General features: G+C 36.6%; 4 protein-coding genes and 1 long non-coding RNA gene across 6 annotated transcripts; all 5 read right to left on the reverse strand.

The window, feature by feature from the left end:
• Positions 1–172: 172 nt before the first annotated feature.
• Positions 173–811, reverse strand: LOC143466284 (uncharacterized). Its single transcript, XR_013118735.1, has 3 exons — positions 710–811; positions 359–470; positions 173–225 (listed from the first exon to the last, which is right to left on the reverse strand). It is a non-coding gene; the product is annotated as an uncharacterized LOC143466284 (long non-coding RNA).
• LOC143466199 (uncharacterized) lies at positions 725–4,285 on the reverse strand. The gene is made up of 10 exons (XM_076964836.1): positions 4,087–4,285; positions 3,837–3,959; positions 3,069–3,125; positions 2,845–2,899; positions 2,257–2,486; positions 2,039–2,146; positions 1,796–1,918; positions 1,529–1,654; positions 1,126–1,219; positions 725–832 (listed from the first exon to the last, which is right to left on the reverse strand). The coding sequence occupies exons 1-9, from the start codon at positions 4,283–4,285 to the stop codon at positions 1,152–1,154; spliced, it is 1,089 nt and encodes a 362-aa protein (XP_076820951.1). The 3' UTR covers positions 725–832; positions 1,126–1,151.
• A 167-nt stretch (positions 4,286–4,452) lies between these two features.
• On the reverse strand, positions 4,453–5,349 carry LOC143466283 (uncharacterized). Of its 2 annotated transcripts, XM_076964946.1 has the most exons (3): positions 5,240–5,349; positions 4,801–5,162; positions 4,453–4,577 (listed from the first exon to the last, which is right to left on the reverse strand). In XM_076964946.1, the coding sequence occupies exons 1-3, from the start codon at positions 5,308–5,310 to the stop codon at positions 4,486–4,488; spliced, it is 525 nt and encodes a 174-aa protein (XP_076821061.1). In that variant the 5' UTR covers positions 5,311–5,349; the 3' UTR covers positions 4,453–4,485. The 2 variants fall into 2 exon arrangements, with proteins under 2 accessions (XP_076821061.1, XP_076821060.1); XM_076964945.1 differs by having other exon boundaries at positions 4,801–5,306.
• A 2,124-nt stretch (positions 5,350–7,473) lies between these two features.
• Positions 7,474–12,887, reverse strand: LOC143466269 (SCO-spondin-like). Its single transcript, XM_076964928.1, has 15 exons — positions 12,746–12,887; positions 11,942–12,666; positions 11,640–11,784; positions 11,376–11,506; positions 10,954–11,187; positions 10,572–10,694; positions 10,177–10,302; positions 9,756–9,878; positions 9,455–9,580; positions 9,194–9,316; positions 8,961–9,101; positions 8,585–8,710; positions 8,246–8,368; positions 7,996–8,118; positions 7,474–7,807 (listed from the first exon to the last, which is right to left on the reverse strand). The coding sequence occupies exons 1-15, from the start codon at positions 12,823–12,825 to the stop codon at positions 7,776–7,778; spliced, it is 2,481 nt and encodes an 826-aa protein (XP_076821043.1). The 5' UTR covers positions 12,826–12,887; the 3' UTR covers positions 7,474–7,775.
• A 1,941-nt stretch (positions 12,888–14,828) lies between these two features.
• Positions 14,829–26,873, reverse strand: LOC143466266 (uncharacterized). Its single transcript, XM_076964925.1, has 33 exons — positions 26,738–26,873; positions 25,933–26,657; positions 25,637–25,781; positions 25,356–25,486; positions 24,910–25,143; positions 24,538–24,660; positions 24,296–24,430; positions 24,033–24,155; positions 23,749–23,874; positions 23,488–23,610; positions 22,831–22,956; positions 22,559–22,684; positions 22,298–22,420; positions 22,053–22,196; positions 21,692–21,814; positions 21,037–21,162; positions 20,765–20,890; positions 20,504–20,626; positions 20,259–20,402; positions 19,898–20,020; positions 19,243–19,368; positions 18,972–19,097; positions 18,711–18,833; positions 18,466–18,609; positions 18,105–18,227; positions 17,451–17,576; positions 17,179–17,304; positions 16,918–17,040; positions 16,673–16,816; positions 16,297–16,422; positions 15,957–16,079; positions 15,722–15,844; positions 14,829–15,534 (listed from the first exon to the last, which is right to left on the reverse strand). Exons 1-33 carry the CDS (start codon positions 26,812–26,814, stop codon positions 15,503–15,505), a joined length of 4,791 nt encoding a protein of 1,596 aa, XP_076821040.1. The 5' UTR covers positions 26,815–26,873; the 3' UTR covers positions 14,829–15,502.
• Between the last annotated feature and the right edge of the window lie 610 nt (positions 26,874–27,483).

Genomic DNA, 27,483 nt, shown 5'->3' on the forward strand with positions numbered 1-27,483 from the left:
TTTTGATAGTCATCTGTAAAGTTCGCATTCGTGACAAACTTATCTCTCCGTCTAGCCAAAAGACTTCCTGGTGTATTGGTCTTCGTTGACCACCTAAGGTGGAGAATTTTTAGCATCAGTATTCGCATTTGAGCCATCTGTGATGATCAAATGCTGCGTTTCACTACTCTGATCACAAACATGCCTCCACGTTTATTAGAAAGGTGACGTATCACATCTTTGGTTCTGTTTACGAGTTTGCAAAAAATGTAATAACTTATGGGTGCGTTACAGAAAGTATCATTTACATTATCATATGCACTCATTTATTGTGCTTACCAAGACGCTGAAAAATAAAACAAACAAAAGAAATTTTTACGATATTTTTTCTCAGCCGTTTTCCTTTCCCATCTTATTTGATATCCAGTAACAGTTAAAAAGGCAACATTTGGGATTACCAGCTGTTGTGTTGAACGGGACAGAAGTAATATCTGAAAAGGAATTATTGTCGACAGTTGTCAATGAACATCAATACTGTTACGACCAACTTAAATACAGGAAAATTTGTATAATACACACTGAATGTAAGGCCGATATGTTTTATATGAGATTCTAATGTTTACTGTATTATATATATTATTAGAAGGCCTACTGATATTTTTGGATTATCATTAAATAGTATTAATATTCATTGTTGGCCCAATAATTTTATGCACACACTTCGACTTACTACGACAACTGCCCTCTCAGTATTCAAGGAGCTCGTGGCAATCACACTGATATCCTCCGACTGTGTTCCTGCACACACTGCCACCACCACAAACACTTTCATTTAATGAGCATTCATCGACGTCTACATAAGTCAAGGATAAGGAAAATGAGCTGAACATACAATATCAACCTGAAGAGTACTTTAGTTTTAATACTGTAAATAAGAATAGGAGTCAAGTGTGGACTATATGTATCGGCTATACATTAAATCGTTATGTCGCCAAAAACTTAATTACTTTACCAGGAGCAAGTAGTTAAGAATGACTAGAAATTACCATTAAAAGTTATTAAAACACTGTTAGCTGTTTTTTTTACAAATACTATTCAAGATTTTGTTGTATATTTGATAATTTATTTCGGATCATTTCATAATACCTGGGTTGCATACACAATCGAATAAATCAACATCTTCGAAAGCAACTGGCATTCACGTGACAGTCAATAAATGGGGTCGAGTATAAGTTTAATGCTACAAAGAGAAGAAGTTTTTCGTGAATTAATGTAGCATATTTTTGAAGTATACTACTTGTTGTAATCGACTAATTTGGTTGATTTAAATATATATGGATTGCTTGTAACAAGGTTTTTTCAATGTTTATCATTTCTACTGTAAAAAGCTTCGTTTAGTTTTCACATCTAAATAATAAACTAAAATATTAAAAGAATGCAGAAAATACAAATATGGAAACCGATTAATTGATTTTACTTAATAATTGTGCGAACACTGCCTAAGGCTAAAAAATGAAATAATTTATAGGTTACACGAACAGTATAATACCTCTGCATGCTGTACCGTCTCCAACGTAGCCAGGAAAGCATTCGCAAACGTAACTTCCATCGGTATCAGAGCAAATTGCTTTTTCTAGGTCGCAGTTGTGGACTCCACTTGAGCATTTGTCAATATCTGTGATTGTATAAGTTTGCTTAATTACTTCAGAAAAATCTGCTTGCATAGGTCAGATCTGATCCGGCAATAATATTGCAATAATGAAACTGTTGCTTTTGCCGTGGTTGGTGAAAATGTCACCATACAAATAGAAATTACCTGAACAGTGAGTTCCATTTCCTGTATATCCTTCAAGACAAGAGCAGAAAAAACTTCCGGCAACGTTAACGCACAGTGCGTTTAGATCACAGTTGTGTTCGTTTTCTTGACATTCGTCGATATCTGCGCGCAATTATTCATAACAGTATTTACAAGTTAAACTTAAGAGTTCCTTTGTTTTCAAATCACTAAAATAGGTAAATATTTATATTTATATAAAGTTTACTATACAGACTATATTACCTTCGCACACTACCTCAGTTCCTATGTCGCCTTTCAAGCATTCACAAAGAAAATTTTCACCGATGTCAACACACCTCGCTAACTGTGGATCGCAATTGGCACATCGGTCTATATTAACAGTCGGAGATATTTCATGACCTATTTCTGAATTCAGTTTATAACACTGCTCTGAAACCTTTGCTAAATTAGCGATGCTAAAAAGATAATAAACAAATTACTTGTGCATTGACTCCCGTCTCCAGTGAAACCAATGGTGCAAAAACAAATGAAACTTCCTGGCAAATTTACGCAATATGCATTGGGATCACAAACGTCGCTTTCTTGGAGGCATTCATCAACATCTGTACGTATGTTACGTGTTTTGTGCTCGTTTGACGTGTCTTGTGTTTCTGCCTTCCCCCGGAGGCGCTGATGTTTGTAATTGCGCCTTGCTAGTTGGCGAACGTGTCACTCTACCGTTGCCTGAGCTGTGAGCAAACGTGCCTGTTTTTAGTTTTTACCCTTTATTTTATCAAATACAATGCTATAGTTTAACTGCAGGTCTATTCGAACCAGCATAAGAAAAGGCCGGTAACACGTATAACAACTGTTGTATAATTTGAAAAAACGTAACGCAAAACGTATTAATTTTGTAAACGTTTTGAATTATTTATATAACTTTACACAACACAGTACAACTTTATATAACTACAATAATATTTTTTTGTTGAAAACTTGGGGTATAGTGTTTTTACCTTTACAATTCACCCCATTTCCTGTATAGCCACTCAAACATTCACAGAGAAAACTTCCATTGATGTCAATACAAATCGCCATTTGTCTTTTCGCAGTTGTCATTTGCAGTTGCGCATTCGTCAATGTCTGTGTTAGGTGAACAAGAATTTATGTTTGATAATAAAGTATGCAGTGATAGCATTTTATGTGAAATAACAGAAATCAAGTTTGTTTCCTGGTAAGCAGACTATTTTATTACAGCCATCGCCACAACAGTAAGCTTGTCAGTAGGAAGTAAAATAACGCTTCAGATTACTTGAACACTGGGTCAGATCCCCAGTGTATCCTTCAGTACAAACGCATTCGAAACTTCCTGGAATATTGATGCATAATGTGTTGTTACTGCTACAGTTATTGCCTCCGGGATTCATCAATATCTAAAAGAGTTTAAGATCGGGAATCAAAACCTTGCTTGTTATGCTTGTATATCACATACCTATAGAACTAAGCACACAAAAACGTTTAAAAAATTAAGAGGTGATTTTTGCATCCAATTGCAGCAATCTATATAAATTCAGCGATAAATTGAACATCGAACGCCATCACTCATACCTTTGCACTCTACTCCATCTCCAGTGTATCCACTCAAGCACTCACAAAGAAAGTAACCCTCAATATCAATACATTGTGCCCTTTCCGGATCACAGTTGTTGAATCAATCGGAACATTCGTTGATATCTGAACCAATTAAATAGTGCGTTTAGATTTTAAACTTTGTGTAAGTTGCTTCTTTGCTTGTCTTGACAAAAAATTGCGAAAGGATCTTTTTTCATACCACTATACGGTTAAACATGGTGTAAAAAATTCAATTTTACTTGAGCAAATCCTGCCATTCCCAGTGAAACCGGATTTACAAAAACATGTAAATGAGCCATATGTGTTTGCGCACACGGCACTTGCTTCACAATCGTGCAATCCACTCGAACATTCGTTCACATCTAGAAAAGTTATCCTGTGTGTATACCGCCACCACTCAAAATATTTATATCAAAATTTAATCACGCAAGATAATAATTTTACTAACCAACACACTTCATTCCAATTTCAATGAAACCAGACTTGCATGAACATTCAAATGAACCCATTATGTTGACGCACGCAGCGTTGCGGTCGCAATCGTACAATTCGTTTGCGCACTCATCCACATCTGCAAGTAGCGTTATCACAGAAGTTGTTACTTGTGCATCACACACGATATGATGAATTTCAGAATGAATTTTTCATTTTGAAAAGCTTCAACTTTTTACTTTCTTCACAACATCTGCCGGACCAACCTTCATTACAAGAGCACTGGCTGGACATCAGAATATCGTCATTGTAACATTCCCGATTGCATGGACGATTCTGGATAAGATCGGTAGGACAGCTTGTACCAACACACTTTGAAGTTTGAAGGATTTCTCGAGTCCTCGTGGAAATGCCATCCGGACCACATTGTGCTGAGCAGTTTGTCCACGGAGACCACGGTGACATTCTACAATCAACTTTTAAAACATGGATGATTTCCAGTTTTTACAGCATATTCTCATGAAGAGAATAAGGTTGCTTAACACGTTAAGCATGCTTGTCGTTTACAGCTACATATGAATACTGTAATAACTTGCACTTTCTGAAAACAAATAAGGACTAGTAACCTGGACAACATTGATGGTTACACGACTGCTGTTCAATGGCTATACAAGGTTTCCCGCCACAAGATTCTTGAACCAAAACTTTTCTTTGTCTCGCTTGTGTTCCGCTTCCGCTTCCGCATTCATGCGTGCAACTACGACATACAAAGAATGTGTGTTCGTTTAAAAAGAAATTTGAATCGTTTTTAGCATTAACTTTTTACGATAGGTATATACGTCTCTGTCTTACAACGTATGTCTTACAACCACGTGTATCGAACACCATATTAATTTTAGACATTACAATTGCCTATAACAGTTACATGTAGATTGATATTTTTTATTAATCATGTAAAATCTTTTCCTTAAAGTTTTTACCTGTCCCAGTCTGTCCACTCGGACCAAAGGCAATCAACAGGGCAGCAATGAGTATTGCCAGATCTTGAATCGGATGAAGATCCAGAGCAACCACTACCTCCACAACTGCTGGAAATGGCAGGAGATCTGTATCTATAATGAGTTCCACCACCACAGAAACGCGAACAGCTTCCATAACTTCTCCACGATCCCCAACGACAATCAACAGGACAACATCCGGTGTTACATCTTCTAGGAGCACGCAAGCACCTTTTGTCTGTGTAATTCTCAGACTTTGCATTCCCCCTCCACATGATTGGGAACATGAACCCCAATTCCACTGACAAGGTGATGTATCACATCTTCTTCGTCTACGCCTAAACCTGTAAATTATTATCAAATATGAGATCCAGAAGGTTTTGTCCAAATGTGCTGTTCCTGGTTTATGCGTTGCACTTACCATAAAGACGTTGAAATGTGACACAAGCTACAGAACAGGAATAGCAGAAGAAGCGTTTTGACACTGTGCATTGTTATCTTTGAGCTATTCAAGATAACTCTGTTGATAAATGTTTTTCACCTTAAAATCGCTAAAACAAACATCTTGGTCATTTCTCTTTTTCAGCATTTTTTGAAGCTTAGTCCAAAAAAGTAATAATTTTGAAACTTGGTTGATGCTTTGATTTAAATTCGATACAGCTTTCTGGCCCATTCGTTTTTAATATTGTTTATTTTCGTTCACTCATTTATAAAGTACCTTTATTTGCTGTTCAGTGCTCAACCTAATAAAACAGTATTTGCTCACATTTTTGCTTCTCATAAACTAATTCCTGAACTTGAACTTGCCAATCGGCTTTGTACTAAATGCTCATACTTATACAAGCATGAGCTAGTTCTTAATTTTTAGTTGCAACGTTTGATTTGCTGTTTTGGTCCAACAGATTCAGCAGAATGCGAAGATTTATTAATACATCAAGTATGAATGCTCTGTACGGTGGTCGGTCACTTCAAGCCACGGAAGATTCAACCAGCAGATGCTGGTTGGGTTGTCTTGGGTTTAGTCTTTCTGTGTTCACCCGTGGGTTGAATACACTTGAAACCGCTGATTACATCAAGTGCACTTAAATATGCCAAGTGGAAATAGTTACTCATGTGTGGATGTTAATTTGCCAAATATACTTTTTCTAGTTGTCATGTGAATAATAGTGTCGCATTATCACATGCAACGATGCCATACGGAGTTGTTTAGCAGATTATTAAAGTCTATGCCGTTACATGTTTCACTGCGTACAATGTTTCCGTGTATACAAGTAAAAAGAAATAGACTCAAGTTATTTTATGAGGATGACTAATATACCGCAGCTTACTTCCTGGTTCATAATTAATGCTCGTCTCATCCAAACGTATCTTGGCAAGAAAGTTTCCAAGAAATTAATCACGTAAGTGTCTGGAAAACTAAAAACGACTCACGTTAATGTGCAGATATATTTAGACAATTGTATTGTAAAAATCTTCAGAAAATGTGATTTTTGTTTTCTTACTTTTCTTTCGTTTTTTTGTTTCTTGTTCTGCTCATATGTCATATAAGCTTTCGAAACTGTCACTTTTAGAAAAGCTGTTCATGTTTCTTTTCTGGCCGGCCTATTCACACATTTGTGTTGAACCAAGACATCAGTTTTAACAGCAGCAGTCAACAAGGGACCAAACCAAACATACTTCACAAAACAATACTGAATAGCTTTTTTACCAATCAAAGGGTGTAATTAAGCGACGCTATACTGATAGAATGAGATGAAAGGAAACCTAAAGCTAAAACGACATGGAGCAATTATCATATAAGACATGGTTAAATATATTAGAGTCTTACGTAATAATTAAATAACACGCGACGTCATTTCGTAACATTCACTCGGATATCATTTAATATTACAGGAAAATGTACTTTCCCTTACTCCACATCGATGCAGGGCTATTAGGCTTAAACAATGAGATGGAAGTCATAAGTTTTATCAATAAATTGGATTTTGGCAATCTCTATTTTTAGTGTGCGTCAGATATATACTGTAGTTCTGTGGCCTTGGAAATTACCTACAAGTATTAAAACTTCATATTTCATATTCACTCTTAAAGAATTTTCAATTAAGAAAGACGTAATTGAAATTATACAGCCAACTATATTTTGTGCCTTTACACATTTTTGTCAGGAATTTTTTAACGGTTTCGTTCTAGTTAAAGTTGTGTAAAAATGCAAACAGTCTTGGTAATTCGTGGTTAAAAATCATGACTCGCAGTCTATGTCGTAAATTTTTCTTGGAAGTCACTTTTTACGTATGATTAAATGCCAGGAAAAATTTCTTAAGCAAATAATTTTAATTTTGTATAAGATTAAAATTATTTTTTAACTTATTCATGCAAAGAAACGTATAGCACGAAATACATTTAAAGCAATTATATAAGTGCGTCATCGTTTTTACACGCAAATTTGAGTGTAGATTTGTGGCACGCACTGTTCTCTGGTTAACTTCTTCTATCAACTTCTAAAAATCGTTTGAAAATTTTAAAGTTTCTCTGGCTTGCTTTCAAAGTTTCAGTGTCAGAATTACAATCTACTGCTTGCTAGTTGGCCTGTATGTGATTTTTATTGACATTCTTCTATCTTGGTTAAATAAGTTATTTGGTTTATAGATGCAACAATTTAAGACATAGATTGTTTTAGAGTGTCGAAACTTGGGATTTTATGTTTTACTTAAGAAAGCATATATATTAAAATTTGTAAGTAGAATGAGAAAACTTTTACGGTTGTTCAACTTTCACGACAAAATCATGATGATGATTAAACAAATAAGATAAAAGTATATTATGTCCTCTTGCGTTTTGAAATTGAATTTTTCTTCCAGTTAAACTTAGATGGAGGTGCAATTAAGCCTTTTCGCTGTTAAAAATCGTGATCAGGAAACTTTTGGCAGCAAAATATTTTCAGATGACACAATTTGTGTCTAGCCGATCGATGCTGGGTCAGGAACGATTTCTGAAAACAAAATTCGCTTGATAAATAATTGAAAGGAAATGATTCCTTCTCGTCAAAGTAGGTCTAAGAAGGAAAAGGAATATTGCAAGCGCTACAATTGAGCGTCATCATTTTATATCTAAATTAATAAAGCGTTAAATTTTGCGTTGTTAAAATCAATTATTTCTACCATAATAACACATGCTTACCTCGACAATCTCCGTCTCTGTATTCAAGAGGCTCCACGCAAACACATGTGTGTCCTCCGATAGTATTTCTACAAACACTGCTGCCACCACAGACATTTACATTCAATGAGCATTCATCGATATCTAAAACAATTCACACAGAGTAGTGTAAGCATATGTCTTCGCATGTTAAGATAACAATGTGTTTGTGGCTTGTTTATATGCTTTTTCATCGAATCGGTTGATATACTGTAGATGGTCTCAAATATACCTGCGCAATCTCTACCGTCTCCAATAAAACCCGGGTTGCAAGCGCAGTCGAAAGAATCGAGAGCTTCAAAGCATGTAGCATTTACATTGCAATCAACTAACGGCGATGAACAACTGTTTGCTTCTAAAACGTAACATATTTCCTGTTTTAACTGTAGTTGGCACTAACACGCATGTTTCTTTAGGAAAGGCAATAACTCTTTCCTGTATTTTACACAATACTTTGTATGATGGAAAATGCAGTTGTACATGTCATATTTTAAATCCAAACCAGATTTAGAGATTTCAAAATAAGAAACCAGTGATACGCTTAAAATAAGAAAAAAATCTTCATAAATACTTCTACAGGTTTTTCCATCTCCAATGTATCCAGGAAAGCATTCGCAAACATAACTTCCGTCCGTATTAGTACAGCTTGCACTTTGTAAATTACATTTGTGGACTCCACTCTCACATTCGTCAATATCTGTGAAATGAGGTTTTATTCGATATTAGGCTATAGTTAGTTAGATTACACGATGGCATTTTATGTTTTTCACAAACACAATAGTTTCACAATGCTGCCACTCTTGCTGTCAAAAAAAGTTTGCCGTTACATCTAAAATTCGTTGGTGAATATTTGCTTGTGAACTAGTTTTATTAGAAGTATAGTTTATTGGCATTCCTTTTCAAAAATAATGTGTAAACATGACAGCATTTAGCACATTTCACACCACCTTCGCAATTCTCTCCATTCCTGGTGTAACCTGGCAAGCATTCCGAAAATGAATTGCCGTTACCATTGCATCTGGTTTTCTCTGGATCGCAGCTGGAAAACGGATCAACTCCCACGTTTGGAGTTGGCGGTTGTCTTATTTCTGGGAATGGCAAAACCGTTTAGTCAAATACGTGGTAAACAATATTTTCTTCCAGGTACAGATATATCGCAATTAATATTTTTGAAAAGTACCTGTACATTGTGTGCCGTTACCAATATACCCATCAGGACAAACACAACCGAAACTTCCAGGAAAGTTAACGCATAATGCATTTGGATCGCAATTACTGGCACCTTCCAGACATTCGTCAAAGTCTGTTTGCATAATTCAAATAACATTAAGTTTTTCAATGTAATTAAAAAAGTATATAGAAAATTCATGTTAATCGATTTTGTATAATTTTTAAAAGATTGTGTACGTCTGTTTTTGATAACTTTGTCAACTGCACATACCACGGCAATCCGTCCCAACTCCGGTGTAACCATTCAGACACTGACACAGAAAATCTCCACCAATATCTATACACCTTGCTCTTTGTGGGTCGCAGTTGTGATTTCCAGGGGCACACACGTCAATGTCTGTATTCAAAATTATATGTTAGAGCAATCAGAAATTATGCTTAAAAGCAATTACAGTAAATCAGCTTTGCATCCTCAAATAAGCATTTTGACTTGTGCGAGATAACTTTCGAAAAAAAAATCATCTTTTTACTCAGTAATAAATTCTAATTTTGAAAAAATTCTTAAAACTTACTTGCGCACTGGGTCCCATCCCCAGTGTATCCTTCCAAACAAGCACACTCAAAGGTTCCCGGGAAATTACCACATACGGCGTTGGGGTGGCAAATAAGTCCCCCTGAGATGCATTCATCAATATCTGCATATGAACACACGCGAAATGATGAGGGATCCGATTTCGTCCCGAAGACGGAAAACGAACAATTAAATATTAGTATTTTTGTATAAAGCTTAAAAATCAGATTTCAATCATTCTTAACAGTTTTTAACTAATTAATTATTAATATTATTATTATAATAATAATAATATATTATACTATAATTATTATTATTGATATTATTATAACAGATTTTTATCAATTAATATTATGAACAAGCAGCCTCCTTAAATTTATAAACAAATAATAAACACTCGCTAGAAAATTTACATCCTATACCTTCGCATTCAACCCCATCACCAGTGTAACCACTGAGACATTCACAGAAAAACGTTCCATTTGCATTAATGCATCTTGCTCTTTCTGGGTCACAGTTATGATTCCCACTGACACAGATATCGACATCTAAACAGCCAAAGATACCACAGAATAGCATTAGTTTGGCGAGGTAAATGAAATTAAGTTGATTTTCAGTATGAGTACACACTGACAAAATGAATATTAATATTGTTCAACGGTGATAAAATCAACAAGTAGCCCAACTGGCGTACATATATTCCATGCAATCCGTCACCAGTATATATCCGGAGACAATCCTTTAAAACTTCTCGTAATGCTATAATGCGATAAAAAAACGTGTAAGAAATCTATATCTTAAATTCTGTGGAACTTACTGTCGCAACTATATCCATCGCCTGTGTAACCGTCTGGGCATAAACATAAGAAACCTCCGTCAAAATTTTCGCAGAGCGCTTTTGGATCACAAGCCGCCGATCCTTCGGTGCATTCATCAACATCTAATATGTAATTATTTCTTGAGATTTAACACCGATTAATGAAGTTGTATAGACTATATGTAGATATAATGTTATTAATGCACGCTTAATAAAAGTTCTATCGCCTTACACCTTGTGTCATGCTGGCAGCGCTCTTTGGTTTGAAATTATTCATACAAGAAACAAGCGCTAAGTACTACGGTATATTTACTCTGAAGAGGACAAATTAGCTGATAACCTTAACAAACCGACAAAGCCGCCAAAAACAAGACAATTTTACCTTCCGCGCAACATGTCCCACGCCAACCCAACTCGCAAAAACATTCTGTTGATCTAATTTCTCCATTGAAACAAAATCGATTGCAAGGTCTGTTTTCAATCAAATCATCGGGACACGACAATCCTTCACATGAAGATTGCACTTGTATGAATCTTTCACGGGTGGAAGTTCCGCTTGGCCCACACTGTGTCGAGCAATTGCTCCAAGGTGTCCAAGGCGAAACCTGGCAGTCAACTACGAGATATAAGTGATTAATATTTAAACGCAAAAGCTAGGCAATATCGGTAAAAATTTAAAAGTCACGATTTGAGATATGATGATCTGCATATTGTCAAGTCTTTATCTGCATATCGTGACCAATTTGGATAAATCTTTTCATAAAATTAAAAGCGGGATATGTATGAAAATTATGATGTCCATACCGGGACAGCAACGTTGATTGCAAGATTCACTTTGCTCCGCTAAATCTTCGCAAGCAGTTCCACCACATGAGCCAACTACGTCTATCGTTCTGTTTCTCGTACGAGTACCGAGTCCGCATTCCCGATCGCAGCTATACGTAAAGATCTTGTTAACTTTACATTTAAATTAAATCAAACCAAAAAATCACGTGCTCAAAACTAAAACGTTTAAAATGTTGGTTAAAATGTGAACAGTAATCAGCAGTTTCAAATAAATTGCTCTACCTGGACCACATGGACCAGTCGGACAATCGGCAATTTACCGGGCAACATACGTCATTGCATGTTTCTTCCTCCGCACTTTCACCAGTACATTCTTCACCACCACAAGTACTTACTTTTGCTATTGTTCTTGTCCGTGTTCGAAGCCCTAAAAGTTGCAATTATCTTGCTAAGAAAATCGGCTGATAACTTGTTTTGTAAAGACTTTCTATATAGAATATGTTTTAAAACGGATATTGTCGGCCTACATACTTGACAAGTTTTTTGGAAACACGTAAATCATACAGACTTCTGTTATTCCTTACCTGAATTACATGTTTTTGTACACCCACTCCATTCTTGCCAACCACCCCAGATACAGTTAACAGCACAACATTGAGTATTGCATTCCCGAGATTCACTTAACGGTTCTGTGCAAATAGATCCTCCGCAACTCGATGTGGTCTGGATCGCTCTGGAACGCGTCTGCAGCCCACCATCACATGTTGCTGAGCAATAATCGAAGCTACTCCAAGGTCCCAACTTACAGTCTACGGGACAACAGCCCGTGTTGCAGGGTCGGAAATCACTCGTCGAGCCAATGCAAGATTGACCACCACAACTAGCTTCCGTTTTTATACTTCTAACCCGAACTCGCGTTCCACCGCCACAACGCTGTGAACATAATCCGAAGCTGCTCCATGGTCCCCAAACGCAGTCGACAGGGCCCGTAAAACAATGCTCTGACGACAATGTCGAGCCATAGCAGGGTAAACCACCACAGCGAGCAGTGACAAAACCTCTTGACCTTGTTCGTTTTCCCCAACCGCAGGTCGCAGAGCAGCTGCCCCAGGCACCCCAAGATGCCCACATGCAATGTCTTGGGCAACAAAACCAGTTGCAACGTTTTGCTTGTGGAAGAATACAAATTCCACAACTGCCACTTGGTTTTACAAGTATTGGACTTTGAACTCCTCCACCGCACGATCGAGAACATTGACCCCACTTCCACAAGCAAGGAGACCTATCACAGAATGGAAAGCCGGGTGTCCTATTCAAAACACAAAAAAAGAAGATAGTAAATGTGTAAAAACGTTTTTTCAATTTCAGTATTAAAAACTTTTACTTACCTTGGAGCAGCCATGGAAAGGCTGAAAATGAAACAAAGTAATAAGCCTTGTGATGGTAGTAGCAGATGTAAGACTCTCATGTTATGATGTTACATAAACACTCACGTACTATAAAGTTGACCTGTCAGTTAGATGCGCAACGTAAAACAAGCTTAAAACTCATATCAAACATGCTTTGTTTCATGGAGACTACCTTGTCGCAAGCTCGAACATGATCTATAGTCAAAGAGCAACACAGTTTCCAAACCAGTTTGCTCAAGATAATACTTTCACTAAACTGAAACTTTAGATATACTCGACTTAAAACCGCTTCTTATGTTTATAATAAAGTTGAAAACGTTTAGAGTTTTCCTTTGTAATTTCTAGGAAATTTAGATATTTAATTTTACTTTAATAATGTTTGCTCAAGATGCCTGTGCTGATTTTTTCTTGCTTGAATGCAGTACACCATACTGCAATTGTTAGGTTTGAGTCTCTGTTTTGCTTTTACGTACTTGTCTTCCCATTTAAGCGTCATTAGTCTTCTTCATTGCACTCTGTAGGTTGCGACTTATGTTTCTAAACAGGACGCAAGTGAGGCAAATTATTATGAATTTTCACAAAGACATCATTTTCTTTTATAAAGATCGCTAGACGTGCTCTTCTAAAACTTATGTGCTTCCATACTCCGAGCCAGGAATGTCAGCATAGTTACTGGTTGTCACAAATCTTCGACATTCCGTAAACGTCGAAAGCATTCTCACTTAGTTAATTAAGATAAAAATCCATTCTTTATTGCACGGCTAAGCTTTAAAATGAAGTAATGTCTGGCAGAACCGACAGGAAGTGGACTTGCAACTAAAAACTTACAGAGACACGATCATTTATATTTGGAAGAAAGATGTCACGATGTTGAATGCTTCAAACACAATGCATGAGACGACTGATCGTCTCAATTTGTAATAAATTCTTTGACAGTTTTGATGTATTATCAACTAACTAATGACATAATAGTGCTTAATCAGACAGGCTTTGTCGCAAAAAGTACAACGGGCTCCAAATGTCTTGCCCAACAACTTATCTGTAAAATCTGAACGTCGGTAGCGACGGCGGTTTGCGCTGGACTATTTTACAGAATTTATAACCATGTCCAATATCGTGATACCCGACCTTAATTCGACGCTTTCCTATAATTTATACTCTCTCGCTGTAACGATTCTTCAGTGCAAAAGAAAATGGATTTATATTTCGAAAGCGTCGAAGTGTAAGTGTAAAGCACAACGGTAAAAAGTGAAAGACAAAAGCCAAAGTTTCTTTCGAATCGTGGTTGCTCGCAGTCGTGATCAATCAAAACTGCGGTCTGCCCGAGACTTTTGACAAAACTAAAGAACACGAAAAAATGAACACGTCTAAAACGTTTACATTTCATATTTAATTACCGGCATTGTTTGACGTCAGTAGTGTAATGATGAGATGGTTATCACTGCAGTATACAAGCAACTTGCCGATAACAGACGGACACTTTTTCAATAACAGCACAAGTTTTTACTATTCACATGGTTCATAGCACGAACTAAAAAACGATGTTTGCTGATTTTGTAAACGACTTAATTCCGAAAAATCCGCTTTATTAGAATTTGGATAAATCCTTATCAGGTAAAACTCTATTGCTAATTCTATAATGATTAGCAACAAAATTCAACAGTGATTAAAAAATTTTTTAAAAAAGAGATTTTTAGAAAAGAAAAAGATTTTAAGGCCATTAAGTCTATTTTGCTCGCGTAGTTTGACCACTATCCAAGTCTTCCTGACACCGTTTGCGCATTTTGATCCACACCACTACCGGTCAGTGTGCTCAGGTACTCAACTTTAGAGATTAATAATTCAAGTCTAGACCAAATGTTTTTATAACTTGCCATTGACGATGTAATCGGACAGTCGTTTTTTAAACCTGCCAAAGCACTATGGAGTATTAGTAGGCTATTCAATTTGACCAGAGAATTCTCTTCAAAAAAAACAGCCGTAATAGTATTAATTATACCCTCGAAATTACATAAAATACTTAACTTGACTCGAAACAATATTTGAAATGACTCAACTTGACTCGAGTTGTTACATTTTTATTATACAATTCAGCAATGAAGAAAAACAAATGTGCTATTGTGTTGCTCAACACAGTAAAATGAACCTTAAAATGATCTTACTTGTGTATACGCGTACAGTGCAGCAAAACGAAACAAAGTTTATGAAACTTCTTAACTTTTCTTGTTGATAGAAATGGTGTTTTTGCTTTCTGCATTGTTTGATCTCAGATATCGGTTGACTCAATATGACTTAGGTCATATTTATAAAAAGACTCGAATTGACCAGAGTCACTACTTTCAAATGACGCAATTTGACTTGAGTCTTAGAAGGTAAATGACTTGACATAACTTGTGACTCGAGTTCGATGACCTGGTAAGGACACTGCGGCGTATTTGATTAAAATTTCCAAACTATATACAATATATGCTTTACAAAAGAAAGTGTACATCGAAGTGTGCGTATACATAATGTAAGGAATGAAATTTTTACGAGTGTTTGTTTTTAGGTTTATATCAAGATCATGTTCATCACTAAACTAAAGAAAAGTACCGTATGCTGTCATTCGTTTTGGACTTAAGTTTTCTAACAGTTTTTTAAAATTAGATCAAGGTGGAATTAAGCCAATTTGTGGTTAACAATTTGTGAAAAAAAACTCGTTGGCGGTAAAATATTGTTGGATGTGAATAAGGGTGTCTAATTGATTGGTGCTGGGTCAAGAACGATTTCTGAAAACAAAATTCGCTTGACAAATATTTTAAAGAAAATGATTCGTTTGTGTTAGGGTAAGTCTACCATTGAAGGGAAAATTTTAACTATACTGCAACTAAGCGCCATCAAATTATACAGAAATTAGCGTGTCCAACTATTGTGCTTTTAAAATCAATTATTTCTGCTATCGCTACGCATGCTTACCTTCACAATCTCCGTCTCTGTGTTCAAAAAGCTCCTCGCAAACGCATCTATGTCCTCCGATAGTGTTTATACAAACACTGCTGCCACCACAAACACTTACATTCAATGAGCATTCATCGATATCTAAAGAAACCAAACAAAAGTTTTTAAGCATTTTTTGCTTGTAAATAAGATGCGTTTGAGGCATGTGACGTTTTTATTCTTCAAACTGCTTGCTATGGATGAGCTTAAATACCTGAGCAATCTCTACCGTCTCCTACAAATCCGGGGTTGCAAACGCAGTCAAAGGAATCGAGAGCTTCAAAGCATGTAGCATTTACATGGCAATCAACCAACGGCGATGAACAACTGCTTGCTTCTAAAACGTAACATATTTCCTATTTTAACTGTAGTTGGCACTAACAGGCGTGTTTCTTTAGGGAAGGTAATAACTCTTTCCTGTATTTTACACAATACTTTGTATGATGGAAAATGTAGTTGTACATGTCATATTTGAAATCCAAACCAGATTTAGAGATTTCAAAATCAAAAACCATTGATACGCTTAAAACAAGAAAAACATTCTTCATAAATACTTCTACAGGTTTTTCCATCTCCAATGTATCCAGGAAAGCATTCGCAAACATAACTTCCGTCCGTATTAGTACAGCTTGCACTTTGTAAATTACATTTGTGGACTCCACTCTCACATTCGTCAATATCTGTGAAATGAGGTTTTATTCGATATCAGTTAGTTAGATAACGAGATGGTGTTTCATGTTTTCACAAACGTCATAGTATCATAAAGCTGTCTCTCTTATTGTCAAAGAAACTTTGTTGTTAAGTATCAAATTCACATATCATTATTTGCTTAATTGCAAATAGTTTCACTTAAAGTTAAAATAATATAACTTATTTTCTTTTTCAGAAGTAAACGTGTAAAATTGACAGGATATCACAGAATCACACCACCTTCGCAATTCTCTCCATTCCTGGTGTAACCTGGCAAGCATTCACAAAAAAAACCGCCATCATTGTCAACGCAGCTGGTTTTCTCTGGGTCACAGTTTAAGCACGGATCGATTCCTGTGTTTGGAGTTGGCTGTTGTCTTATTTCTGTATATGGCAAAAGTTTTTAATTAATTAAGTTGTCTAGATTTTCTTTGCTGTAAGCTTACTGTACAGATATAACACAACTAATATTTGTGAAAACTTACTTGAACATTGTGTCCCGTTACTGATATACCCATCAAGACAAACACACTCGAAACCTCCAGGAAAGTTAACGCATAATGAATTTGGATCGCAATTACTGGCACCTTCTAGACATTCGTCAAAATCTGTTTGCATAATTCAAATAACATTAAGTGTTTTAATGTAATTAACAAAATATATCGAAAATTTGTTTAAACCGATTTTGTATAATTTTTAAGAGGTTGTGTACGTCTGTTTTTGATAACTTTGTCAACTGCACATACCACGGCAATCCGTCCCAACTACGGTATAACCATTCAGACACTGACACAGAAAATCTCCACCAATATCTATACACCTTGCTCTTTGTGGGTCGCAGTTGTGATTTCCAGGGGCACATACGTCAATGTCTGTAACCAAAGTCATGCTTAAAAACAATTACCATGAACCAAGACTGCGTCGTCAAATTCGGCATTTGGACTTGAGCGTGATAAGAATTTCCTTATTTTACTGAACAACAAATTTAAAAGTATAATAAAAAATGTTTTAAAGTTACCTAATACGCATTGGGTCCCATCCCCAGTGTATCCTTCCACACAAGCACACTCAAAAGTTCCCGGGAAATTGCCACATACGGCGTTGGGAGAACAATTATTTTCTCCTGAGATGCACTCATCAATATCTGCATATATATATACATGGATAGAAGATAAATCGGTCCTGCAAAGGTTTCAAAATTATTCATAATATTTTGTCAGAGTTGTAAGTCATGCCGGGACTTTCGGGTAGGGTTTGGGTTCGGGCAGAGTTCTGGCAGAGTTCGGGCTTAAGTTTGAAAAAAAGCTAGCCAAATTTGAGTCCGAATTTAAACTTAAACTTTGCAGCAGCCACGACAGCTTTGCTTCATAATTTCGCTTTCTTTACGCAAATGGGCATGAGCGCAGAGTGCTAAACACCTATCGCAGTGACTCGCAGCAATTTAAAAAAAGAAGACAGTCAAAGAATGGCATCAAAAGATGACTTTTTCCATCTAGTAAATTTAAATTTCCGAGCAAATTCGAACTTTAAATAAGTTATCGGGTAAGAACCGGGTTCGGGTTAGCAATATAAGACTCATATACAACTCTCTTTGGAATCAATTTTTTTACTATACTTCGATCATGGAACCTCTATTCACCACAAAAAAGCAAACCGTTTTACATTCACTCACCGTTGCACGAAATCCCATCCCCAGTATAGCCTTCAGCACAAGAACATACAAAACCTCCTGGAATATTGCTACATATGGCGTTGGAATCACAATTGCTAACATCTAGAATGCATTCGTCAATATCTGCAACGATAAAACAATAAGAAGTTAGCATTTTTGTATAAAAAAGCAGTGTTTTTACAAAGGTAACAGAATTATTAAGCTATCTCTTTTGCTGTCAAAGAAAATTTGTTCTTACGTTTCAAATCCACATGTAATTATTTGCTTAACTGCGAATAGTTTTACCTAAAATTAATATAACTTATTTTCTTTTTCAGAAGTAAACGTATAAAATTGACAGGATATCACAGAATCACACCACCTTCGCAATTCTCTCCATTCCTGGTGTAACCTGGCAAGCATTCACAAACAAAATCGCCATCGTTGTCAACGCAGCTGGTTTTATCTGGGTCACAGTTTAAGCACGGACCGATTGCTGTGTTTGGAGTTGGCTGTTGTCTTATTTCTGTATATGGCAAAAGTTTTTAATTAATTAAGTTTTCAAGATTTTCTTTGCTGTAAGCTTACTGTACAGATATAACAGAATTAATATTTGTGAAAATTTACTTGAACATTGTGTCCCGTTACTGATATACCCATCAAGACAAACACACTCGAAACCTCCAGGAAAGTTAACGCATAATGCATTTGGATCGCAATTACTGGTACCTTCCAGACATTCGTCAAAATCTGTTTGCATAATTCAAATAACATTAAGTGTTTTAAAGTAATTAAAAAATTATATAGAAAACTTGTGTAAACCGATTTTGTATAATTTTTAAAAGATTGTGTACGTCTGTTTTTGATAACTTTGTCAACTGCACATACCACGGCAATCCGTCCCAACTCCGGTGTAACCACTCAGACACTGACACAGAAATGCTGCACCGATATCTATACACCTTGCTCTTTGTGGGTCGCAGTTGTGATTTCCAGGGGCACATGCGTCAATGTCTGTAACCAAAGTCATGCTTAAAAACAATTACCATGAACCAAAACTGCGTCGTCAAATTCGGAATTTGGACTTGAGCGTGATAAGAATTTCATTTTTGTACTGAACAACAAACTTAAAAGTATAATAAAAATGTTTTAAAGTTACCTAGTACGCATTGGGTCCCATCCCCAGTGTATCCTTCTACACAAGCACACTCAAAAGTTCCCGGGAGATTGCCACATACAGCGTTGGGAGAACAATTATTTTCTCCTGAGATGCATTCATCAATATCTACATATATATATACATGGATAGAAGATAAATCGGTCCTGCAAAGATTTCAAAATTATTCATAATAATTTTGAATTAGAGTTGTAAGTCATGCCGGGAGTTTCGGGTAGGGTTTGGGTTCGGGCAGAGTTCCGGCTTAATATTGAAAAAAAAGCGAGCCAAATTTGAGTCCGAATTTAAACTTAAACTTTGCAGCAGCCACGACAGTTTTGTGTCATCATTTCGCGTTCTTTACGCAAATAAGCATGCGCACGGAGTGCTAAACACCTATCGTAGAGAAGCGCAGCAACTTAAAAAAAGAAGACAGTCAAAGAATGGCATCAATTAAAAAGATGACTTTTTCATTTAGTAAATTTAAATTTCGAGTCTAATTCTAGTTTTAACTAAGTTATCGGGTACGAACCGGGTTCGGGTTAGCAATGAAAGGCCCATTTACAAACTCTGTTTTGAATAAATTGTTTTTTACTATACTTCTCTCATGGAACCTCTATTCACCACAACAATGACAAACCGTTTTACATTCACTCACCGTTGCACGAAACCCCATCCCCAGTATAGCCTTCAGCACAAGAACATACAAAACCTCCTGGAATATTGCTACATATGGCGTTGGAATCACAATTGCTAACACCTAGAATGCATTCGTCAATATCTGAAACGTTAAAACAATAAGAAGTTAGCAGTTTTGTATAAAAAAGCAGTGTTTTTACAAAGGTAACAGAATTATTAAGCTGTCTCTTTTGCTGTCAAAGAAAATTTGTTCTTACGTTTCAAATCCACATGTCAATATTTGCTTAACTGCGAATAGTTTTACCTAAAATTAATATAACTTATTTTCTTTTTCAGAAGTAAACGTATAAAATTGACAGGATATCACAGAATCACAACACCTTCGCAATTCTCTCCATTCCTGGTGTAACCTGGCAAGCATTCACAAACAAAATCGCCATCGTTGTCAACGCAGCTGGTTTTCTCTGGGTCACAGTTTAAGCACGGATCGATTCCTGTGTTTGGAGTTGGCTGTTGGCTTATTTCTGTATATGGCAAAAGTGTTTAATTAATTAAGTTGTCTAGATTTTCTTTGCTGTAAGCTTACTGTACAGATATATCACAATTAATATTTGTGAAAATTTACTTGAACATTGTGTTCCGTTACTGATATACCCATCAAGACAAATACACTCGAAACCTCCAGGAAAGTTAACGCATAATGCATTTGGATCGCAATTACTGGTACCTTCCAGACATTCGTCAAAATCTGTTTGCATAATTCAAATAACATTAAGTGTTTTAAAGTAATTAAAAAATTATATAGAAAACTTGTGTAAACCGATTTTGTATAATTTTTAAAAGATTGTGTACGTCTGTTTTTGATAACTTTGTCAACTGCACATACCACGGCAATCCGTCCCAACTCCGGTGTAACCATTCAGACACTGACACAGAAAATCTCCACCGATATCTATACACCTTGCCCTTTGTGGGTCGCAGTTGTGATTTCCAGGGGCACATGCGTCAATGTCTGTAACCAAAGTCATGCTTAAAAACAATTACCATGAACCAAGACTGCGTCGTCAAATTCGGAATTTGGACTTGAGCGTGATAAGAATTTCATTTTTGTACTGAACAACAAACTTAAAAGTATAATAAAAAATGTTTTAAAGTTACCTAGTACGCATTGGGTCCCATCCCCAGTGTATCCTTCTACACAAGCACACTCAAAAGTTCCCGGGAGATTGCCACATACAGCGTTGGGAGAACAATTATTTTCTCCTGAGATGCACTCATCAATATCTACATATATATATACATGGATAGAAGATAAATCGGTCCTGCAAAGATTTCAAAATTATTCATAATAATTTTGAATTAGAGTTGTAAGTCATGCCGGGAGTTTCGGGTAGGGTTTGGGTTCGGGCAAAGTTCCGGCTTAATATTGAAAAAAAAGCGAGCCAAATTTGAGTCCGAATTTAAACTTAAACTTTGCAGCAGCCACGACAGTTTTGTGTCATCATTTCGCGTTCTTTACGCAAATAGGCATGCGCACGGAGTGCTAAACACCTATCGTAGAGAAGCGCAGCAACTTAAAAAAAGAAGACAGTCAAAGAATGGCATCAATTAAAAAGATGACTTTTTCATTTAGTAAATTTAAATTTCGAGTCTAATTCTAGTTTTAACTAAGTTATCGGGTACGAACCGGGTTCGGGTTAGCAATGAAAGGCCCATTTACAAACTCTGTTTTGAATAAATTGTTTTTTACTATACTTCTCTCATGGAACCTCTATTCACCACAACAATGACAAACCGTTTTACATTCACTCACCGTTGCACGAAACCCCATCCCCAGTATAGCCTTCAGCACAAGAACATACAAAACCTCCTGGAATATTGCTACATATGGCGTTGGAATCACAATTGCTAACACCTAGAATGCATTCGTCAATATCTGAAACGTTAAAACAATAAGAAGTTAGCAGTTTTGTATAAAAAAGCAGTGTTTTTACAAAGGTAACAGAATTATTAAGCTGTCTCTTTTGCTGTCAAAGAAAATTTGTTCTTACGTTTCAAATCCACATGTAATTATTTGCTTAACTGCGAATAGTTTTACCTAAAATTAATATAACTTATTTTCTTTTTCAGAAGTAAACGTATAAAATTGACAGGATATCACAGAATCACAACACCTTCGCAATTCTCTCCATTCCTGGTGTAACCTGGCAAGCATTCACAAACAAAATCGCCATCGTTGTCAACGCAGCTGGTTTTCTCTGGGTCACAGTTTAAGCACGGATCGATTCCTGTGTTTGGAGTTGGCTGTTGGCTTATTTCTGTATATGGCAAAAGTGTTTAATTAATTAAGTTGTCTAGATTTTCTTTGCTGTAAGCTTACTGTACAGATATATCACAATTAATATTTGTGAAAATTTACTTGAACATTGTGTTCCGTTACTGATATACCCATCAAGACAAATACACTCGAAACCTCCAGGAAAGTTAACGCATAATGCATTTGGATCGCAATTACTGGTACCTTCCAGACATTCGTCAAAATCTGTTTGCATAATTCAAATAACATTAAGTGTTTTAATGTAATTAAAAAATTATATAGAAAACTTGTGTAAACCGATTTTGTATAATTTTTAAAAGATTGTGTACGTCTGTTTTTGATAACTTTGTCAACTGCACATACCACGGCAATCCGTCCCAACTCCGGTGTAACCACTCAGACACTGACACAGAAAATCTCCACCGATATCTATACACCTTGCCCTTTGTGGGTCGCAGTTGTGATTTCCAGGGGCACATACGTCAATGTCTGTAACCAAAGTCATGCTTAAAAACAATTACCATGAACCAAGACTGCGTCGTCAAATTCGGAATTTGGACTTGAGCGTGATAAGAATTTCATTTTTGTACTGAACAACAAATTTAAAACTATAATAAAAAATGTTTTAAAGTTACCTAATACGCATTGGGTCCCATCCCCAGTGTATCCTTCTACACAAGCACACTCAAAAGTTCCCGGGAAATTGCCACATACGGCGTTGGGAGAACAATTATTTTCTCCTGAGATGCACTCATCAATATCTGCGTATATATATACATGGATAGAAGATAAATCGGTCCTGCAAAGGTTTCAAAATTATTCATAATATTTTGAATCAGAGTTGTAAGTCGGGCCGGGAGTTTCGGGTAGGGTTTGGGTTCGGGCAGAGTTCTGGCAGAGTTCGGGCTTAAGTTTGAAAAAAATCTAGCCAAATTTGAGTCCGAATTTATACTTACACTCTGCAACAGCCATGACAGTTTTGTGTCATAATTTCACTTTCTTTACGCAAATGGGCATGCGCACGGAGTGCTAAACACTTATCCCAGAGACGCGCAGCAACTTAAAAAGAGAAGACAGTCAAAAAATGGCATCAAAAGATGACTTTTTTCATTTAGTAAATTTAAATTTCGGGTCTAATTCGAGCTTTAAATATGTTATCGGGTAAGAACCGGGTTCGGGTTAGCAATATAAGACCCATTTACAACTCTGTTTTGAATCCATTTTTTTACTATACTTCTCTCATGGAACCTCTATTCACCACAACAATGACAAACCGTTTTACATTCACTCACCGTTGCACGAAATCCCATCCCCAGTATAGCCTTCAGCACAAGAACATACAAAACCTCCTGGAATATTGCTACATATGGCGTTGGAATCACAATTGCTAACACCTAGAATGCATTCGTCAATATCTGAAACGTTAAAACAATAAGAAGTTAGCATTTTTCTATAAAAAGCAGTGTTTATCATTTCTATAGCAAGTAACCGCTCATAATCTCATAATCTATACAGAAATAAGGAGCAATTGCAAGATAGTTTACATCCGATACCTTTGCACTCGATCCCATCTCCAGTGTAGCCACTGAGACATTCACAGAAAAACGTTCCATCGATATTAATGCATCTTGCTCTTTCTAGGTCACAGTTGTGGTCTCCACTGGCACAGATGTCCATGCCTAAATGGCAGAAGACACCAATGAATAGAAACAGTAAAGATCGGTAGATTGGATTACTTTGGTTTTCAGTATAAATATAGGATACTATATACACTGACAAAATTAATATCAAAGTAATGTTCAAAGATGTCAAAAGTCAACCATTATAAAAGTCTTACGTTGGCATTGCAATCCATCACCAGTATACCCTTGGGAACAGAGACATTCAAAACTTCCCGGAATATTAGTGCAAACTGCGTTAGGGTTGCAGTTATGGCTTCCTTCGTCGCATTCATCTACATCTATAAGGTTTGGGCAAAACATTTACGCAGAGAAATTTTTGAAATAATAAATAAATTCATTTTGCAATACATTTGGTTAAAGAACTGAACATATGTTGAAACAAAATGTCATCCGAAAAGCTATACCAAGAACCGAATACCTTCACATTTCACTCCATCTCCGAAGTATCCACTGCGGCATTCACAAAGAAAACCTCCATCTATGTCCACACATCTTGCTCTTTGTAGGTCGCAATTATTGATCCCACTGGCACATTCGTTGAAGTCTGAGTTCACTAATTGGTTGTTTTAAACTTCAAAAATACTTTAAAAAACTTTTGATTTTGATTGTTTTAAATGACGAATAAGAAAACTATATTTTCAAAACTTCTTTTGAACTTACTAGCGCATTTATATCCATCGCCTGTGTAACCGTCTGGGCATAAACATAAGAAACCTCCGTCAAAATTTTCGCAGAGCGCTTTTGAATCACAAACCGCCAATTTTTCGGTGCATTCGTCAACATCTAATAGGTAATTATTTCTTGAGATTTTAGACGATTATTACAGTGGTATAGACTAATTAAACATATTTTTGGTAGGTTACTGTATGAACCTAATAATGGTCCAATCACTTAACTTGGTCTCTGTTGTAACAACGTTATTTGACATGAAGTAATTGTGGGTAGTTATTGTTATTTAGTTAGTCTGAAGAGGACAAAATACCTAAAGCACTTAACAAACCAATAAATACGCCGAAAACAAAACAATTTTACCTTCCGCGCAACATGTCCCGCGCCAACCCAACTCGCAAAAACATTCAGTTGATCTAATTTCTCCATTGAAACAAAATCGATTGCAAGGTCTGTTTTCAATCAAATCATCGGGACATGACAATCCTTCACATGAAGATTGCACTTGTATGAATCTCTCACGATTGGAAGTTCCGCTTGGCCCACATTCTGTCGAGCAATTGCTCCAAGGTGTCCAAGGCGAAACCTGGCAGTCAACTGTTACCAAATACAAGCGAAATTATTATTACTGAACGCAGTAAATGGTTGAACAAAAAACTTGGCAATACTAGTGTTGATTCAAAAGTCACGATTTGAGACATGATGATCTGCATATTGTCACGTCTTCATCTGCATATCGTGACCAATTTGGATAATGTTTATCCTAAAATTAAAAACATGTTTGTATATGTAAATTACTTTGTCCATACCCGGACAGCAACGTTGATTGCAAGATTCACTTTGTTCGGTTAAATCTTCGCAAGCAGTTCCACCACATGAGCCAACTACGTCTATCGTTCTGTTTCTCGTACGAGTTCCAGTTCCACATTCCCGATCGCAACTATACGTAAAGATCTTGTTAACTTTACATTTAAATTAAGTTACCAACACACCAACAAAATCCCGGTATCAACAGAAATAATCCAAACCTTAGGTTTAAATTTTAACTAGAAATCGCCATTTTAACTAAATAGCAATAGGGTACGCCTACCTGGACCACATGGACCAGTCGGACAAGCGACAATTTACCGGGCAGCATACGTCATTGCATGTTTCTTCCTCCGCATTTTCACCAGCACATTCTTCACCACCACAAGCACTGGCCATTTCTATTGTTCTTCTTCGTGTTCGAAGCCCTAAAAATTGCAATCATCTGGCTATAAGATTTGGTTGATAACTCGTTTGGTAAAGATGTTTGTTAAGAAGATTCCTCACAGCAAATCATATGTATTTCATAATTTTCATGAAAACATTAAACACAAAACACAGATTTCTGTTATTTCATACCTGAATTACATGTTTTTGTACACCCACTCCATTCTTGCCAACCACCCCAGATACAGTTAACAGCACAACATTGAGTATTGCATTCCCGGGATTCACTTAACGGTTCTGGGCAAATAGATCCTCCGCAACTCGATGTGGTCTGGATCGCTCTGGAACGCGTCTGCAGCCCACCATCACATGTTGCTGAGCATGAATCGAAGCTACTCCAAGGTCCCAACTTACAGTCTACGGGACAACAGCCCGTGTTGCAGGAAAGAAAGTCACTCGTCGAGCCAATGCAAGATTGACCACCACAACTAGCTTCCGTTTTTATACTTCTAACCCGAACTCGCGTTCCGCCGCCACACTGTTGCGAACACATTCCAAAGCTGCTCCACTGTCCCCAAACGCAGTCGACAGGGTCACTATGGCAAAACTCCGACGACAATGACGAGCCATAACAAGATAAACCACCACAGCGAGCAGTGACAAAACCTCTTGACCTTGTTCGTTTTCCCCAGCCGCAGGTCGCAGAGCAGCTGCTCCAGGCACCCCAAAATGCCCACATGCAATGTCTTGGGCAACAAAACCAGTTGCAACGTTTTGCTTGTGGAAGATAGCAAGTTCCGCAACTGCCACTTGGTTTTATAATTTTTGGTCTTTGAATTCCTCCACCGCACGATCGAGAACATTGACCCCACTTCCACAAGCAAGGAGACCTGTCACAGAACGGGTAACCGGGTGTCCTACAACACATCAAAGAAGAAAATAGTAAACTTCTTTTTATTTATAGATATAGAAATATTAGAAACAAACTTGCACTTACCATGGAGCAGCCATAGAAAAACTGCAAATGAAACAAAGTAATAAGCCTTGTAATGCTATTAACATAGTGAAGGTCATTGTGTTATTCAGTTACATAAAGACTCGCAAAGAGTACTGTGCAGTCGACCTGTGCAAAACCCTCCGTCAAAAACAAATAAAACCCACGTCAAACATGTTAACTATTTTTGCTTGCACATGACTGTATTTCGTCATGGACTTATACTTTTCACGATCAAAGAGCAACATAGTTGTGAAACCAGTTTGTTCAAGAGAATACACTTATTATAAACCGAAATTTTACTCGACTCGGAACTGCTTCTGTTGCCTATAATGATTGTTATGTTTAGGATTTCAGTGACTTTTCACGTATAGCGTTAAATTCTAAATTTAATAATGTTTGCTCAAGATGCCTGTGCTGATATTTTTCTTGCTTGAAATGCTAACACTGTACTTCAATAGTCACGTTTGAATTTTTGTTTTGTTTTTACATACTTGCCTTACCATTTAAGCGCCATTAATCTTATTTAATGCTGCGTATAAGTTATAATTTGTTTCTAAACGGGAAGCAAGCAAGCCTGTTATTGTTATCGATATCTTTGTGAACTTTCACAAAGATATCGATTTTCTTATAAGAAACGCTGAATGTACCTTTTTCTAATTTACGTTGGATTTCAGTCAAAAACGTCAATACATCACTAAATCCCCTGACATTGCAGAAATCCCCCAAATTTTCTCATTTTGCTAATT

The sequence above is a fragment of the Clavelina lepadiformis genome, chromosome 7 (genome assembly GCF_947623445.1).
Source record: "Clavelina lepadiformis chromosome 7, kaClaLepa1.1, whole genome shotgun sequence".
Taxonomy (NCBI): Eukaryota; Metazoa; Chordata; class Ascidiacea; order Aplousobranchia; family Clavelinidae; genus Clavelina; species Clavelina lepadiformis.